The sequence below is a fragment of the Euleptes europaea genome, chromosome 17 (genome assembly GCF_029931775.1).
Source record: "Euleptes europaea isolate rEulEur1 chromosome 17, rEulEur1.hap1, whole genome shotgun sequence".
In the NCBI taxonomy this organism is placed as follows: Eukaryota; Metazoa; Chordata; class Lepidosauria; order Squamata; family Sphaerodactylidae; genus Euleptes; species Euleptes europaea.
The window spans coordinates 25,870,169-25,889,431 of record NC_079328.1 but is presented as its reverse complement, the minus strand read 5'-3'; the positions used below and the strand labels follow the sequence as shown (position 1 = coordinate 25,889,431).

Genomic DNA, 19,263 nt, shown 5'->3' with positions numbered 1-19,263 from the left:
GTGCATAATGTCTAATATACATGGGTTGTTGGCCAACAGTGAATGAGGTTCCTTGTGAAGGCGTTGACTTCCTTGGGGAGAGGGAGTTGCCAGCTTTGGCAAAACACACTAGCCCTTTGATTAGCTGTCGCATAAAAAGCAATTGCAGTAGCTTGCCTCTTTAGAATGAATGCACAATTGCCAGGAGGAAGGGGTGAATCAAAAAAAGTGAGCAATTAAGGGCATCTTCCCCCCAATGATAGAGTGTTACTGCTGTGGAATGGGAGACTTCATGCTGCAGATGGGAGCTGGCCAAAAGGTTTTGTTGATCCTATATGTTATAAGCGTCTTTTATTCACAAAATTTTATTTATTTTCATACTTCACATCTGCACACATTTCCACCCTTCCCCATTGATACTTCAATTTCTTGGGGGAATGGGGGGCGTGGATGCATTATTGTGAATATGAGTTAAAATTGGGAAGAATGGAAGAATATTTTCTAATCTGATCCAGAGGATTATTTTTGATTTTTTTTTATATTGAATAAGCATAATTATATTTACTAACAGATTATGGTTTTTTATATATGGTATTGATATTTTATCAAGATTAGATTACCTATGACGGGAGGAACTTTTTATTAAGAGGCAGATAGAGGTGATGGGGAAGTCAAAAAATTTTCCATTTCTTTTTTTCTTTTTTCTTTTCTCTTTTTTATTATATGATATGGAATTATAACAACTTTAGGTTAGAATTGAAATTCGATATTGTTATAGATGTTGTTTAATGCAATGGAAAATTTCTATCATAAAACCCAATAAAATTTATATATACGAGATGGAGAAAAAAAAAAAAAAAAAAAAGATACTTCAATTTCAAATAGCTTACTAGTAAAATCCCCCTTTTGGGCTTCTACTTCAGATTTCAGGGTCATCATCAGAAAAAACACCCGTGGCCCAGAAGAACTTTCAGTTGCAGTGATGAACAGTTGGACTATTTACCACACCAGTGATCTTTTGGTCAGCAGAAAAATGCTTGCAATGCAGATAATCCTTTTAGTTTTTAAAACAGGTCAAAAATGGATGAATATGGTGGATGGGGCAATGTTTTTAATATCAGAGTTGTTGTTTGATTTGACAATGCATGTTTGTATGCTGATGCATTGTTGTGGAGCAGAATACCACCCAAATGGAGTATACCTCCATGTTTGTTTTTAATGTTTCTGTACAATTTGTTTTTGAAGGTGACTGTCATTGTTTCTTATAATAAGCATGTTTCTTACAGAAACAATCAATGAGTTGAAAACGCTGAATATTCCCTCCATGCCATAGAAAGCATCATTTTTTACAGTTAATAGCTGGACTCTTACAACATTGATGGGAGTGATCTAACATGCTTTTACTCAAAACTGATTCTCTTTATCTAACGAACCAAGAATTCTTCCGTGCTAGTGGTTTTGTTGAAGATGGACTCCAGCGCACCAGAGCAGAAGACATTTCTCTCATCATAAAGAAACTACGGAGTCCTCGCACATCAGGAATTACATATGTGTTGTGGGGGGGGGGGCTTCTAAATTGTAGGATGTTGTTTTTAGACGAATTTGAAAGCTGGCATCTTCTTTTTTTTAGAAATTAGCCACTGTGAGGAGAACATTCTGTGCTGATGAGGGGGAAGGGAAAGCTCCTACTATGCAGAAATAACTCAGGAAATTGCTTTGGATCAGCGGCAGTAGCTTGTTGTTCCAAGCTAGTTTTGTTACTGCAGCTGTATCCCCACCTTTTCAACGCTGCAGCTTGGGGGGAAAGGTAGCATATAGTCTTCCGATGTTCTAGTAAAGTCAATATTGTCCTTTGGGACAGATGTTGTGTTTTTGGCCAGGGCGGGCGGGATACAAAACAAACAAATAAACAAACAAATAAACTTTTATCTTTTCAGTTAATGCAAATGGGACTTCTTATGCACTCTTTGTCGACCCTGTCTTCCGAAGGTTGGTTTCGTTTGGCTCTTTAATTGTAAAAGGCTGCTGGCCGTGAGCTAGCGCACTGCAGACGAAGGTCCAAGCTCAGACTGACCGAGGGTTGAGAATATAGGGATGGCTGAAGGCTACTGCCGTGTTGGAAGAAACATCTCTTGGGACAGTTCATATTTCAGGGATACCATCCAGGGGCAAGCTCGTTTGAGCAAGCTCCATTAAAAGGAAAGCATGACGAGGGTGGTCTTGAAACCAGCCCCGTTTCATTTCAAAGGAATCTTGCTGGGAAATTCCCCCCTTTCCAGAGGACTGTGCCTTTAAGTTCTTTTCTCCGACTACCTGGCTTTTCTGCATTTGGCTCTCTAAAAGGTGGAAGCACCCCAGGCTGTGCTTCGCTCACAGTGTTTGGGCTGTGGTTTCCCTCCGCAGCAATCCTGGCACTTCCAGACCGAAACCAGAGGCTTCCCCTACGCTTCAGGCAAGGCAGAGGCTCTCTTGTTGTCAATGGAGCAGCACCTGTGCTAACCAGATGTTCAACGCTGTAATTCTTGGAAAAATAAAGGGGGTGGGGTCACAGACTGCCTACACCCCTGAGGGAAAACAGCATTGAAGTCAGGGCTGGCTACATTGAGAATTATGGGACCACACCCTATCGCTCAGGGAACACCCCAAGTTGCTCCTAGCTCTGGAATAGCGAGGAGGAACCTAATCGAGACACCTCCCATAAATACAACTGTGCTGATGTTCACCTAGCAATTGGGAGCTTGTCACGTGCTGATGTGGTCTGGGTAAGACAAAAGCTGTCATTTTGGAGGGTTTTTTTTAAAAAATATTATTTTTTAAATTGCAATCCCCAAACAGAAAGGAATAAAAAAACAATGACAGTAAGTCTACAGATAAGCATCTATAAAAGGCAGCTGTATAGGGCTGCCAACCTCCAGGTACTAGCTGGAGATCTCCCACTGAGGTCCCTCCCTTTCCCAAACCCTGCCCCCTCAGGCTCCATCCCCAAATCTCCCAGAATTCCCCAACTCAGAGCTGGCAACCTTCCTTCCAATCTGAATTGGGCCCCTATGTACCTGGGAATTAAGTTTCCAGCATGGACCCTGCAAGGCATGTGTGATTGTGCAGACCTCGGGGAAATGAAAGCAGAGGTTGTGGACAGAGAGCCCACAAGTTGGACCCAGCCAAATTTTTCACTCATTCTCACCAAGTTCCCTCCTTACTACAGCCCTCATCCCCCACGGCTTTTGTCCCCATGATCCCCGACATGGTCTTTTGGGGTGTTCAGAGAGGACCCCTCTTTCCCTTTTCAGCAGCAGAAAAACCAGTGGGATCCAACCTCATGTCTAACAAGCAATTTCAGCTTCAGTTCTGCGGGACTCACATCATCGCTGCATACACAGAGTATCCCATTCAGCAGCCCGGGCAGCTACATTTTAATTAATCCAGTTGCTTTGCTGTTAATTGATATGGCAGCTGTTCTTACAGTTCTTATCTAAGTGTCACAATACATAGTGTATATCGACGACAGGATATTTATGCTTTTGTCTCCTATTCAGGCTTAAATCGCTTTTCTTAGTGATTAAGTCCCCCAAAAACAGCACTCTGCAAATATAACTGAAGCGCAACTAATAAATGATTCAAGCTCTGTGTACAGTTGGGCTTCACATAAATGACAAGTAAGGGGCCCCAAAGGATGTGGAAATCCCATGTTCTCCTCCTCATTGCTTCTCCATCTCCCCTCCTGCCAGCGTGGTGTAGTGGTTAAAAGCGGTGGTTTGGAGTGGTGGACTCTAATCTGGGGAACTGGATTTGTTTCCCCACTCCTCCACATGAAACCAGCTGGGTGACCTTGGGCTAGTCACGGTCTCAGCCCCACCTACCTCACAGGGTGTCTGTTGTGGGGAGAGGAAGGGAAGGTGATTGTAAGCCAGGTTGATTCTTCCTTAAGTGGTAGAGAAAGCCGGCATATAAAAACCAAGTCTTCTTCTTCTCTCCCTTCAGTGCTGCTTCTGTCACTGTTCCACATCTTTTTTGTTTCTGTCCCCCAGCCATATTGTCTCCCTGTCCCCTGCCCAACCATCTACCTGCTCTTTTGCACACATGAAGCTGCCTTCTACTGAGCCAGACCAGTCTACTCGGTCTAGCTGTGGTTCTCCAGGGTCTCCTGCCTTTCTCATCACCTCTTCCCCGATCCTTTTTAGCAGGAGATGCAGGGGATTGAACCCAGAAACTTCTGTATGCAAAGCCAACACTCAACCACTGAGCCATGGCTCCACCTCATCTTTCTCCCTGTCTGTCCTTTCATCCCCTCACTTTGTTTTCCCCCCGAACTTGTTCTGCCCTTGCAAACTCCACCATTTCTCTTCTCCTAGCCTCTCCCTGTCCATGCCCCCACAAACCTCTTTTTTTACTACAGGTTTGTGCTTTTGCAGTTATCAGATCCCATTCTGTGTTGCTGCAATAAACCCACCTGACGTTTTATGTATTTTTTCAATATCTGTGTAAATCCACCCTTCTTCGAGGGCACATTCCATGCAAATGCGTGACAGGGTGGGGTAGTGATTGAGAGTTGGATTAGGATCTGGGAGACCTAGGTCCAAATCCCCCAGTCTACTTTGCAAGTTTGCTGAGTGACCTTTGGCTAGTCATACACTCTCAGCCTCACCTACCTCATGGGGTTGTCATAAGGATACAGATGGGGAAGGAAGAACTTTGAGTCCCTATTGGGGAGAAAAGTGGGGTATCAATGAAGTAAATAAAATAATAAATACATAGTGCATACACAACCTATAACACGTGATGTTCATGTGCAGGCATCCTGGCAATGTCATCTGGCCACCACAGATGGATTTTTAGCTAGAACAGGCCTTAGGCTCAGTCAAGGAATGTGGGGCATTGAGTTGCCATATCTGAAGCTGCCACCTACTAAGTCAAACTGTCGATCCACCCATCCCAGAATTGTCTCCTCTAATTGGAAGTGACTTTCCAAGGTCTCAGACAAAAGTCTTTCCCAGCCCTTTGACTCTAGATTTTCATAAGTGGACATGTCATGGATTGAAGCAGGGAACTTTCTGTGCGCAGACTATGTGCTCAGCAGCTGAGATGTGGTCCTTCCCCTTCAGGGAGCACGAACACCAAAGTTGGCCCACGATGCCCTTAGAGTAGTAGGGAATTCACCGCTGAGAAATGCCAAGCAAAGTGAAATCCCTCCCAAATAGATAAAGAAATTAATTAAAAGTCCTAATCATAAAATGAGTTTTGCTCCCCCTTCCCTGAGGAAATTCAAGACAACTGTAATTTGGAATATACACTACTTGGGAGCACAGAAGCTGTAAACATCTGCTTTTAGTGTGTGCAAAATAACAAATTAAAAAGAAATCTGCAGCCAAGAGCAGAGGCAGTGCTAACATCGCAAAGCAGAATCAGTCTACATCCCCTGCTCACCCCGACTCCCACATCTTTGTTTCTGGTTCAATGGCTCAAACTGGTCTCGAAGGAGACCTCCTCCTCCACCTTAATTTGTTTAGTGCTTAAAATAATCTACACAAACAGTGTTACACAGGGTTTAAAAAAGACAAGTCCCCACCTGACAGCTCACAAGATGGCAAGAGGAAGGGATGGGGGCAGGGAGGGCAGACAGAGGTAAACCGCTGATGGACTCAGCTCTGGCTAATGGCGGATTCAGGTCACAGAAGCTGCCCTGGAGTTGAACTGTAGACTCCTCTGGCCACTGGTAGTTCAGTCTCCACGGCAGAAGGAGCTGCAGGCAGATGGCATAGCAAAACAGTGGCCCTTTGGATGTGGAAATCCTGCTGACCAATTCCAAACATAAGGAACATCACTCTGCACGTGCTCAGAGGGACCCATCTTTATTATTCATCAGACGATTGCAGTGGTGCACCTTGACCTGGATGGCCCAGTATAGCCAGGGCGGGCCCTCATTAGTACTTGGTTGGGAGACCACCAATGAAGTCCACGGCAAATCATCTCTGCTCCTCTCTTGTCTTTAACACCTTACAGGGTCACTGCAAGTTAGCTGTGCTTGATGGGGACACTCTATATATCCTCAGTCAGATTTACTGCTGCAGTGCTGAGGCATCAGTGAAGCAGGAAAGGTGCTTATTGTTATCTTTATAATTGCAGAGGAGAAGCAGAAACAACACCCTCGCCACCTTCAGAGGCAACTCACCTTTAGCATTCGGGGATGCAGGAAAGGCTCTTTGAATATGTCCAGGGGCGCTCGTCTTTATTATTTGGGTTATCTACTGGTAGGGTTGCCAGGTCCCTCTTCACCACCAGTGGGAGGTTTTTGGGGTGGGGCTTGAGGAGGGCAGGGTTTGGGGAGGGACTTCAATGCCATAGAGCCCAATTGCCAAAGGCGGCCATTTTCTCCAGGTGAACAGTTCTCTTATCGGCTGGAGATCAGTTGTAATAGCAGGAGATCTCCAGCTAGTACCTGGAGTTGGCAACCCTATCTACTGGTGTAATGCCCAGATATAAGGGCTGGTATAAAATACTATGTACTCATATGCACACACATGGACGTTTTGGGAAGTTGGCATCCGGAGCCATGAACCAACAAATCATGCTCTCTGTGCTTGGTACAGCCTTTCACCAGTAGAGAGCTCTGAATTACCTTCATCCTTAGGAATGTGTTTTCTAGTTACTAAGATCACAAGACCTAGAACTTGCTAAGAGACAGCCTTCGGCCAATATCTATGGCTAGGCTACTTAGAGTGAAGTAGACACTTAATGTGCATTGGTGCTTTTGTGTATCAATCTGCTTGTCAGCAGCCATGGGCCTGCCCCATGCGAATGCCATAAATGATACTGACTTTCCTTTGTTTCTCTGGTGAGTAACTCTGCATCTTATTTGTGGGTTATTTCACCCCAGGGTCTCTGTTTAGCTAAATAAAGAACTGTTGCTTATTTTAACCTCCTCCTAGTTGTCTTCATTGGACTCGATAAGACAACCAGGGCACTTCACCGTTGAGGAAGGAAAGGCACTCTGCTCATACTGAGCGGCGCACGTGTCTATTACAACTGCTCATGTTCCAGGGTTCCCACTCGGCCTCTTCAGAATTTAAGCATAATTGAGCTACCAGAAGTTAAAAGGATCTGCATTGAAGGAGCGGCGACTCACGAAAGAGCACGCCTAACTAAAATGTTTCACAGTGGGTAGCCGTGTTAGTCTGTCTGCAGGTAGTAGGAAAGGGCAAGAGTCCAGTAGCACCTTCAAGACTAACAGAAATATTTTCTGGCCGGGTATGAGCTTTCGTGAGCCACAGCTCACTTCTTCAGATCTGCAGTAGTAGAAAAGGGCAAGAATCGAATAGCACCTTAAAGACTAACAAAAATATTTTCTGGACCAGAAATATTTTTGTTACACTAAGGTGTTGTCGGACTGCTGTGCAATTCTGCTACAACCAAACGAACCCAGCTGCACCACTAGAACTTAAAGCAACCGACGCGCCCTGCTGCAATCCACGCAAAGCTAACAGGAACCATTCCCTTCCTGTACACAGAAGCCTCCGTCCGAACTACAACTCCCGAAAGGCCCGAAAAGGGGGACGCGGCGCCACGTGACTCCGCGCCCTTTCCCCCCCGCCCTTATTTTAATCACGGGATGCGAAGTTCTAGGCTCGTTTTACGTCATCCGCCGAACGCGCTTCGAGGGGGCGGGACCAACAGGGCTAAGCGCTCGCTGATGGGCGAGAAGCCCGCTCGTGGGCGTGGCTAAACGGAAAGCAAAGGTGGAGACGGAGACCGCCGGGGGCGTGACGGCAGGAGAGGCGGGGCCCGGATCCACCAGTGAGCGAGGACGGGCAACGGAGCAGGCGGGTGGAGCGAGCTAAGGGGACAGAGCCTGCAAGGTTGTCGGGTGCTCTTCCGATTGCAGGAGTTCATTGCGGCACCTGGTGTTTTCTGACCGATGCCCAGTTTTTATCTTAATTAATGTTGTGTTTGCCGGCTTCACTATTTTATTGTTGCTTTTAGTTATTTGAACGCCACCAGCAGGTCTCTTAGAGAAGCAGCAGTTAACATTTTCAGAAAGAATTAAAAAAAATATATTCTGTACCCCGTGGCAGTTTACGCTTCAGTACATCTGCTTAGCATTTTAAGGGGCCACAAAAAACAAAACCGATGAGAAAACTGGAGCAGTTCCCTGGAGGGTTTTAAGCAGAAGCTAGATGGCCATCTGTCAGCAATTCTGACTCTATGACCTTAGGTAGATCATGAAAGGGAGGCAATCTTCTGGGCATGGAGTAGGGGTCACGGTTTGTGTGTGTGTGTGTGTGTGGTGGGGAGGTAGTTGAGAATTTCCTGCATTGTGCAGAGGGTTGGACCAGATGACCCTGGTGGTCCCTTCCAACTCTATGATTCTATGGACTCAACTTGAAAAAAACACTCTATTCCTCTCCAAAAAGCAGAAAAGAAGCTATAGTGACCTCTCCCCCTGTCCATCATCCAGTGAGTACAATAACATCTGGTGATGATTGGGGAAGTTAAGAAGCAAGTTTCTTTCAAAATGATGCGATAAAATACAGCCTCTAACCCGAACTCTCTTTCATTCATGCCACCCGCGCCTTAAGAGGCACATATCCATTTATTTACGCTGCAACAAGTCTTAAAGACACAAACAAAACTTTTTTAAAAAATTATTTTTGCTGCATCAGATTAACAGCCAAATTTTATGCGTGTTTTCTTGGAAGAAAGTCCCATGAACTCCAATGAAGTTTACTCTCTAGCGAATCCGTTTAGGATTGTATCCTAAGAAGGTTTCCACTCTGCAATAACATACTTGTCTGACAAGGGAATAAAACCAGGGGTGAAAATAAGCAGACCTAGAGCACTTGTATGAAAGTGGCCAAAGTAGTATTTCCCATCCTCCATTGCCCCCTGCCAAAGACAGTACCAGTAAGAGAGCAACCCTAAACTGTTCAGGTCTACTCAAAGGGACTTATTCCCAGGAAAGTATTTTTAGGATTGTACCATAAGAAAGTTAATTTCACCCATGAATAAAATAGGAATGCAGTGGCACTTTAAAGACTAAGAAACTTTATTCCTATCTCAAAGTACCAACCTGTACAGAGTTCTGCAGAGCTATGCAGCCTTAAGCCTGCTGAACCCAACACCAGTGAGCAGAAATCAACAGGCTAAAACTGGGAATGATCTTAATCTGAACAACTAGTCTGGAACCATTAAACCAGATTTGCCTCTCTAACATCATAGGGATAAATTCAGAACAGGGAAAGAAGGATGCCTTTAATCATATTTGCTTTTCTTGTGGCTAGTCTCTAATTCACACCAAACCTTTCTCTTCCTCTAATCCCCCCTTTCTGTAATTTTCCCTATAAGGATTTTCAAAAACAGGTTTCTCTTCATTTATCTGAAGAAGGGAACTCTGACTCTTGAAATCAGTGTCCTTACTGAGGTTGCCAACCTCCAGGTGGTGGCTGGAGATCTTCCACTATTACAACTGATTTCCAGGCAACAGAGATCAGTCCCCCTGGAGAAAATGGCTGCTTTGGCAAGTGGACTCTATGGCATTGAAGTCCCTCCCTTCTCCAAACCCCGCTTCCTCAGCCTCCACCCCCAAAGTCTCCAGGTATTTTCCAACCTGGAGCTGGCAACTGTAGTCCTTACAGTCTTTAAGAATGTAAGAAAGGCCGCTGTGTGAACAGACTGCAGGACTTGATAGGCCTGGGTCTGATCCAGCAGGGCCTTTCTTATGTCCTTATGGTTCTAACTTCAGGTGCAACTCCGTTAACGCAAGCACGTCTACCCCTCAGCCAACAAACACCCTTGCTTCCACCCGTCGTCGGTGAACCGGACGTGACGCGTGGCATCCCGCCCGCTTTGATCTCTTTGGCCAGCCAGTGAGGGTAAAGGGAACGCGGGTGTGGAGCCGGAGGAGGAAGGGGGCGTGGCCGAGCGCGCGGCCGGCCGGGGAGGCGGGGCCTGCGGTTGACTTGAGTCGCCCCCCCCCCCGCCCGTCTTGATCTCTTTGGCCAGCCAGTGAGGGTAAAGGGAACGCGGGTGTAGAGCCGGAGGAGGAAGGGGGCGTGGCCGAGCGCGCGGCCGGCCGGGGAGGCGGGGCCTGCTCTTGACTTGAGTCGCCCCCCCCCCGTCTTGATCTCTTTGGCCAGCCAGTGAGGGTAAAGGGAACGCGGGTGTAGAGCCGGAGGAGGAAGGGGGCGTGGCCGAGCGCGCGGCCGGCCGGGGAGGCGGGGCCTGCTCTTGACTTGAGTCGCCCCCCCCCGTCTTGATCTCGTTGGCCAGCCAGTGAGGGTAAAGGGAACGCGGGTGTAGAGCCGGAGGAGGAAGGGGGCGTGGCCGAGCGCGCGGCCGGCCGGGGAGGCGGGGCCTGCGCGTGACTTGAGTCGCCCCCCAACCGTCCCCTCCCCCCGGCAGTTGTGAGTGACAGACGCGCTCTGAGGAGGCAAGAGGGCGACCGTTGCTGCTTTCGCCGCCGCCACCGTCCTCCTCCCGCCCCGCTATGAGGCGGCCTTAAGGGTGGGGGGGAAGCAGCCGGTCCGCCCTTCTTTTTCGCCCCTCTCCTGCCCCCCCCTTCCCCTTCTCGCCTCAGCCTAGCGAAGCCCGGCGCGGCGGCGGGGTCTGGGCTCTGCTCACCCGGCCCCCGATGACTGCGGCAAACTGCGGCGGCGCCAACGACGACTTCGACTTCAGGCTCATCTTCGGCGAGGACGCGCTGCCCGGCCCGGGGCCGCCGACGCCACTACCACGCGCGCTTGGGCCTGCCGCCGCAGCAGGTGCGCCTCTCCGAAGGGACGCGGCCGAGGCTCGCGCGCCGCTCGCGCTCGGGGGGGGGTGAAGGGGCGCGCGCAACCCCTCCCGTGGCTCAGCGGCTGAGCGCCCGCCTTGCAAGCAGGAGATCCCCCCCCCCCCCGGTTCGATCCCCCGGCTTACCTCTTCATCTAGGAGCAGACAGTCGTAGGGGAGATGCAAAAGTCTCGACTCCGGGCGTGGCGGCCTCGTGTGCGTCTGCCTTGCTTGTAGAAGGTTAAAATCCTGGCATCTTCTAGCTCAGTGGTTCTCGACCTTTTTTTTGCTCCGTTCCCCCCTTTTCACCATTGTTCAGAATGTAATCCCCCCCTTCCCAAAATGTGTGTGTGTGTAAAGTGCCATCAGGTCGCAGCCGACTTATGGCGACAGGGTTTTCATGGCAAGGGACTAACAGAGGTGGTTTTGCCAGTGTCTTCCTCTGCACAGCAACCCTGGACTTCCTTGGTGGTCTCCCATCCAAATACTAACCAGGGCTGAGCCTGCTTAGCTTCTGAGATCAGGCTAGCTTGGGCCATCCAGGTCTGGGCCCTTCCCAAAATACTCTATGTCAAAACGTGCATTCCAAATAATATGCACTTTGCTGAATAGTGGCCCCAATCCCCCCCCGAACCCTAACCCCCCCCTTGTTGAGAACCCCTGCTCTAGCTAGAAGGAGCACACAGTAGGGGGATCTAAAAGTTTTGACTCCGTGCGTGCGGTGCCTTCCTGCGAAGCTTGTGTTGATTTTCAGTGCGGCTTGGTGGTTGAGCATTAGTTTTGCACGAGGGGAAGTCCTGGGGTTCAGTTTCTGGCCTCTTCGCTTAGAAAGAGCAGGTGGTAGGGGGTGTAGAAGACATGTCTTTGTATAAAATGGGTTCATGTGATGCTTTTGGTGGTGGTTGATTCTTGGTGGGGTGGTGGCTCAATGAAAGAGCTTCTGCTTTTGTGTGCAGAAGGTTCTGGGTTTAATCCCTGGCATTCCAGCTAGAAGGAGCTGGTGATAGGGGGAGGCAAAAGGCTTGACCCAGTTTAAGGATATCTTCATGCAAATCTTGTGTTTGCACCTGTGGCTCATTACAGCCATGGCTCATTGGCTGAGTATCTCCTCTGCATGCTGAAGGTCCTCAGGTTCAAAAATTTTAAAGATCAGGTAGTAGATGATGTGAGAGAGACCCTAGTGGAGTCGATCAGGTGGAAGAGACAATATTTTGACCTTGATAGACCAAGGGGTGAGCTCTTGCCGTGCTTAATTGTGGACTCTTCCCCCCAATCTCTTCAAAAATTACATGTGCAGTCTGTAGTATATGCTTGATTTTTCCTTTATATCTGTGTTGAGTTACATGTTACATTTAATGCACGTGCTGCTGAACTTGGGATTTAATTCTCACATTTATCCAGGTGCTGGTCTCTGATTTCCTTTGTAAAATGAACAAACGATGACTGTTTCTTAAAAACAGATGTGCGCACATACGTATCAGATGTGTGTGCATTCACTGTAACATGTGGACAGAGATCAAGTAATTGTGTGTAGGATCAAGGTGGGATGTGCATGTACTTGGAAATGGACCCTTCGTCATCTGATAAGACTTATTTCTGCTAGAACAGGTATAGGAGTGGAGCTGTCAGCACCATTGCTTAGTGGGCCTTGCTTCTCAGGAAAGGTTATATGGGATTGGGTCATGCTGTTGCTATCAGTGATTTGTTTACGCTGGTCCATGTGTGTAGGTTGAGTTTTGCTGTGCCTTGCTTCTGAGTAAATCTGTGTAGGATACAGTGCTCTGCTGGCTACAGAAAGGGAAAATGACTAAGGCAGTATGATATATAAAATTAGAACTCAGAACAGAAATAAGTTTCCCCCCCTTGCCAAAATATTAGGACTTGGCCCCACATGAAATTGATGATGGTAAATTTGGGACAGACAAAAGTGCTGCTTCTCACAAAGCATAATTTAACTTGTGGAACCCATTGCCACAGCATTTGGTGGTAGCTACTAGCTTGGGTGGTTTTAAAAAGTGATTAGACTATCTTGGAAGATAGGTCCATCAAAGACTATTAGCCATGGTGACTAAGGGGAACTTCCACATCCTCAGTAGGCAAACGTCTGAGTACCACACATAAGATGCAAAATCAAGGGAAGGCCTTGGCCTCTTTTTGTCAGGCTCCCAGAGCTACTGATTGGCTGCGGTGTGTGACACAGGATGCTGGACTAAAAGGGTCACTAGTCTGATCCAGCAGGGCACCTTTTATGTAACATCACTGGACATGTTTTCTGTGCAAATTTAGGTGTTGACTGCTGTGATTCTGCTCACACTTCTTTGAGAGTAAGGCTTGGTTAATTCAGTATCGTACTTCTGAATAATCATGCATAGGATCAAGAACCTGCAATCACCACTACATGCTTGCTTAGCGATAAGTCCCTGGAGGACTTTATGTTGTTTTCAAATGTGGCTCTCTGGAACCTCTGCTCATGCTCCACAGATTATATCCTTTTTCTCCTCCAGGTAGAGGGAGCTGGGGATGACGCTTGTCTTTTCTTGACATTCAGTGTGAGTAAGGAAGTAATTTGCTCTGTTCAGGTCATAACAGATGAAACTTTTGGACCCTTGATAAAGAGAAGAGTTTGGAAAGCTTTGTGGGAACTCTATGAACTCTTTTCAGAACACAAGAAACTGCGTTCTACCAAATCAGGCTGCTGATCCACTTAGCTCAGCATAGTCTTTGCTGACTGGGGCGGCTCTTCAAGGCCTCAGGGCGGAGTTTCCCCTTGCCCTTCTGTCAGTGATCCTCTTAGCTGTCAGGGATTGAACTTGGGACCTAGTATATGCTTTGCATGCACATATCCCCTCTTACCAAGTTATGGTATCTCCCTGTTTGTTGTGGAGGTTCCTCTCTTATTTCAGATGAGTAGTGTGGGTGCTGGCTAAACCTGAGACTGGTGACTAGAATATGTTTAGACTTTCGGTCATCACGGGCTGGAGTTGCATCTGTGGAGTTATGTTCACATATGGAAAAAAGTAGGGAGTTATGTGGTAGCTGAAGGATCCCGTAGTAATCCTTCTTGTTTATGTAGCAGTTTTCAAAGGGATGTAATGACATATCTAAGACCACCTAGTGAGTTTTGAACTGGGGACTTTCCAGTCTGTGGGTTTGTTACGAACTAGCAATATTAAATTTATCAAGCGGTCATTCTTGGAAATAATTGCTTAGGGAGCGTGCTGAAATTCACACTAGCCATTTGTGATGCAGTGCAGGGATCGTGTGAAATATCCTGGAGCTTTATGGTTTCTGGTAGTTGTGTTTTGGAGATGTTTGTTTAGGATAGGCAGGTGGTGGTGAGGAAATACAAAGTGGTCTCTATGCGGGTGGTTTATAGGGCTCTTCCAGTTTTATGCTCAAAGTAACTCTGTGAGGTAGGTGAGGCTAAGAGAGAGTGACCAAAGGTCATCTAACGAACTTTAATGTAAAATGGGGATTTGGACCTCAGTCGCCCAGATCCTTGTTTGACACACTAGCCACTGTATCACACTGCCTGTCCGTGGAAAGTTTAAAAATAACAGGAAGGGAGATCTCTCACCATGGTGGTACTTCTTTGAGAGTAAGGCTTGGTTAATACAGTATCGTACTTCTGAATAATCATGCATAGGATCAAAAACCTGCAATCACCACTGCATGCTTGCTTAGCAATAAGTCCCTGGAGGACTTTATGTTGTTTTCAAATGTGGCTCTCTGGAACCCCTGCTCATGCTCCACAGATTATATCCTTTCTCTCCTCCAGAGAGAAATGCTTGACATATTACCCCACAACGAATAGCGCTCATGCCTTTGCTGCTCTCTTTAAGAAATAATTCTGCTGGAGAGTTCTTCTTTATAGCTGGCATTAAAATGCATTTTATGTTCCTGATGAATGGTAGCCCCTCAGCAGAAAAATTCCTTGTGTTGGATTCTGTTGCAGAATCTGATAGGTACTAAATGTTTTTAGGGGGAAATCGGGGAAACAGATGCAAATACATTTCAGCAGTTTTTTTAAAAATTTTAAATTTTCATAGTTAATTTCCAAATCGAAGGGATTTAGATCCCTTTTGCCCCTTTAAGTAACTTGGCATGAACTTGAGAATTGCTCATATATTCTTGAATGTAGTGTATTCACACAATTCCAGATTAAGGTAGCCCAGGGACAAATACCATTATGCTATTGTTCTATCTTTGTATATTGTCAGTTCATAAAGCCATTAGTCCTTAATGACTGAAGTACTACAGAAGCCTTACTAGAATCTGAAGAAGCAATTGGTTCATTTTTTTTAAAAAAAATTGTCTGTTCGCAAAAATTCTTAAGATTCTATAAAGATACAAAAAAGAAAAAAAAAGATTCTATAAAGATGCCATCAATACAAATGATCACAGTGAATGAAAAAAATTGGCTTCTTGCTACAAAAGCTTTTAAAACATTGCTATCCAGTTTGCATTTTCAGTGTACACCAAGTGTTTAAAAAGCTGGTTATAATAAAAGGTGTGATTAAAATATAGCAGAAACTTCTTTGTACATTTTTTGGAAGTTGTAAAACATTTGGCTTTATCAGTGTCTGTAAAGGAGAAAGATTAATAGCTCCCTAGTGTATGTTTGTGACTTTAATAACCTACTTAGCTTTAAAATGTAGCCCAGTTGCTTAGAAAACCTCTAGGAAGGCAGGAACCAAGGCCAAAATGTGGACAACTGTTGAGAAAATGTTGGGTAGATAAGGTAGTAGTGCTTTTGGGAGACCTATAGAGGGAATGCTTCTCTATTCTGTGGCAAAGTATGCAAAATACTAGTGGGTGTTTTGAGTTTGAAGGTGATGCTTCTCTCTGCCTCCATGTTGCGGTCTTCTTAATTGTAAGTCAGGTTTATAAACAGCCAATGTGCCTGCTGGCCTGTGAAGAGTAAGAATTGCTTTCAGATGACCCAGTGAGAAAACCTTTACAAAGTGGATGAGAGTCTGTTCTTGCTTGCTTTCAAGCAAGTATTTATTGCCTATTGCTAACTTATGTTGGCAAAAATCTCATGACTTTTGTGGACGTTATTTGCAAATCCGCCTTAAGAGCTTCCACTGTTTACATTTAACTGAAACCAAGTATACATGGTGTTAAAAACTATGAATTGCTTGCTGGGTGACCTTGGGCCAGTGACACACTCTTAGCCTAACGTATCTCACAGGGCTGTTGTGAGTAAAATGATAAAGAGGAGAACAATGTAAGCTGCTTTGAGTCCCCATTGGGGAGAAAGGGGGGATATAAATAATAATAACTGGCTACCGTCCTTTACAGTTAAATCAGCCTGGAATGCTGTATGAAGAGTTACAGAAAAATGTATTTCATGCGTACAAATTTCTTGTAACTTCTTAATACCATCTAGCCTATATCTCATGGTCTTGCATTGAGTCGTTTCCTGAACAAACAGTGCTGTATGAAAATTTGGTCAGTTTTGGAATTTCTTCATGTCAGCATAATCAGTTCTTGTGCCGAATTGCCTGTTTGTTTCTCATTTGGTGTCCGTGGTCCAGAGTTGCATTTTTGCAGGGATATTGCATCTTCCCAGCACGGACTGTGATATTTTATCTCCCCTTCAACAGCTGTGTGGAATCAATTTGCAGGCATCAGTTGGAAGCTGTGGTGTTTCTGGTTGTTAGTGACATGGCCACCCCTCACTTGCAGTGTTTGCACTGCATTAGGGACTTCTGTTTAATATTTTTTGTTGACATGGCTGGTGCTGGTTGGGTACTTGCATCCATTATACAAATCTACTGATGCAGAATTATTATTTTTTCTTTGAAGTGGTAAGAAGCAATATAACATTTCCAAAAATGTTAGGGCAGTTTACCCCCCCCCCCATTTTTTTCTGGAACAATTGAAATGTAAGCAACACTAACTTTCCTATCAATCTAATTTCTTTTTACTGGTTTAACAACATAAAACACATAATTTATAACTAATTGTGCAAAGCTGTACTAGTTGGCATATTTATGGAATTTAAAAGTTCAAATGCCTTAGTTTTCTAATATAACATAATATTTATTTGCAGTCAAAGACCAGTAACAGCTGATATGCTACCAATCATGTTAAAACTATCAAATGCTACCACTACAATAAAATGATAAATCCCTAATCTAAAGTGGTAAATCCCTAATCTGGGTACATGGCTACTGTGATCTATTCCAATGTTATAGACATAGGTACATACATACATACATATATACTTACATGCAGATATAAGGTAAAATATTTACAGAAATCACATTTAGATACACCTAAATCTCTATACAGAAAGTGCTGTTATTAAAAGAATGCATTTAAAAATTAATAATACTTCGGCTATTTTCTTCTGCCTTATTAAACACCTTAGTTTTCTAAAAGCCAAACTGTAAATATCACGCAGGACACTGATGAAGAGGCATAAAAATCTCCTGAATAAATGAATTTTTCCAGTACTTGAGAAGGAGCTGCATACTGCTGTGCTCTATGCTATCTTAACACATGCATCTTAATTTTGGCCATCTGAGAATTAGGGAAAAAATAACCGTTGAATTTGAGAAAACAAGTGTTATAGTAAACAGTAAAAAGTGTATTTGAACAGAAACAGTCTCATAAAGTATCAATAAGACTACCGGCGTCTTTGGAGTTCAGCTTTATAACACTGAAAATGCTGATCTCTTTAATGTATTATCATAATAACCTATTCATTGTTGCCAAAATTATTTGAGTTTGAACAATAAATTATCTTCAAAAATATGTCTTTAGTATACATAGGAATTATGTATACTATACATAATTACATCTCAGTCTGTAGATTGCTCTGCGTAAACGTTTTCAAGCTACACGTTTTTAGTAAAGAAAACCTTGTCTAAAAAGCATTTCATTCTGAAAGGGGAAATATAGGTTTGTTTGTTTTTAGTGCTCCCTCAAACTTACCAGTTTTTCCATTGGAAAACTGGTTTTCTTGGATATTTCTTTTTTTCTTTCCTGAGGCCTTCACATCTCTAGTGACAAGCAGTTTGACAGCCTGACTTCTAACAATGACGTTGTTTTATTTTCTTTTATTTGGAAATGTTGCATTTCCTCTCAAGTTGGCTGGAGTGCACATCTGCTGAATGAGTGAATGGGATGTCGTGCTATTAGCATTGAAAAGGAAGGCATGCAAATGTGTTGAGCCATGCGGTGTACTGGCAGCCTTTGTATTTGCTTGGCAGATCTGGAATCAGGAGGTCATTTAAAGAGTGGTCAATTGGCTTGGCACATAGTTCAATGGTTCTAAATAACTGGATATTAACTGAGGTGTGAATCAGTGTTTACATGGAGGCCTTGGGTCACTGTGTTCTTCGTGAATTGAGGTTGCATTCAGATGTAAAGACAAACCATAGCTTATCATTACTAGGGAATCCTGAAGCTCACATGTTCTCTCACCCCACACCAAGCTTTGGGAATTGAAGATTTGTTGGGAATGTAGAAATCTTCGATTGTGTTTGCAAGGGGAAGGGAACTGCCTTAGCTTGTAGACTTCCGGTTCTTGTGCCCAGAACACCAACCATGCTTTAGCATTGCATCTGAATGCGGCTATAATGTTCTTACTAAATATGATGGTTATTATTGACATGTAAGTCTAGTTAAAAAACAAAACCCATGGGTACTTGTGATCCAGCCAAACAAAATTTAGTTATAGAACTAGTGTACGCAGTGTCCTATTACTGCCCATACTGCTGATGTAGTACTGCTAATAAAAACAGGGCTGAAATCTAAAATAGCCCATACTGTTTATGTATTAAAGTATTTTGCAAAATTGGAACTGTTATTTATGGAAGTGCAAGATGCTTTTCTGACTGTTGCTAAAACTGCCACCAGTGGAGGGGGGCTGAGGAGCTTTGTGTCATCGAGTTTATAATCTGCCACTGCAAGTGTCCTGCACTTTTAAAAAAAATGAGCCCCACAGGATTGCAGTTCTGGGGTTGGATTCTTCTCTTTTGGATGCCAGTTCCCGATATATTTGAATGCAATATGGATTTTGCTGAGAGGAGTCTTGAAAGGGCAGAATGTCTCTCTTTAAAGTGAGAAACAACTCTGTTCTGCAAGTATGATGAGAGCCAGCGTGGTGTAGTGGTTAAGAGCAGTGGTTTGGAGCAGTGGACTCTAATCTGGAGAAACGGGTTTGATTCCCCACTCCTCCACATGAGCAGTGGACGCTAATCTGGTGAACTGGATTTGTTTCCGTGCTCCTCCACATGAAGCCAGCTGGGTGACCTTGGGCTAGTCACACTTTCTCAGCCCCACCTACCTCAAAGGGTGTCTGTTGTGGGGAGGGGAAGAGAAGGTGATTGTAAGCCGGTTTGATTCTTCCTTAAGTGGTAGAGAAAGTAGGCATATAAAAACCAACTATTCTTCTTCTAAATGCATTGGAGTGTGGAGACCATAGTGTGGATCAGATGTTAACAGCCCATTCCTGAAAAATGGGCCCAAACGCCGCTCCCCGACCGCCACCTCCTCCTGCCCGCC

The 19,263-nt window shown here is 44.9% G+C and overlaps 1 protein-coding gene across 1 annotated transcript in view; it reads left to right on the top strand.

The window, feature by feature from the left end:
• Window positions 1-10,577: 10,577 nt before the first annotated feature.
• The window catches only part of NFATC3 (nuclear factor of activated T cells 3), a 66,989-nt gene continuing 58,303 nt past the window's right edge, over window positions 10,578-19,263 (top strand). The window contains exon 1 of the mRNA XM_056862520.1: window positions 10,578-10,733. Coding sequence (XP_056718498.1) covers window positions 10,604-10,733 — 130 coding nt within the window. The 5' untranslated portion in view covers window positions 10,578-10,603. The remainder of the gene's footprint in view (window positions 10,734-19,263) is intronic.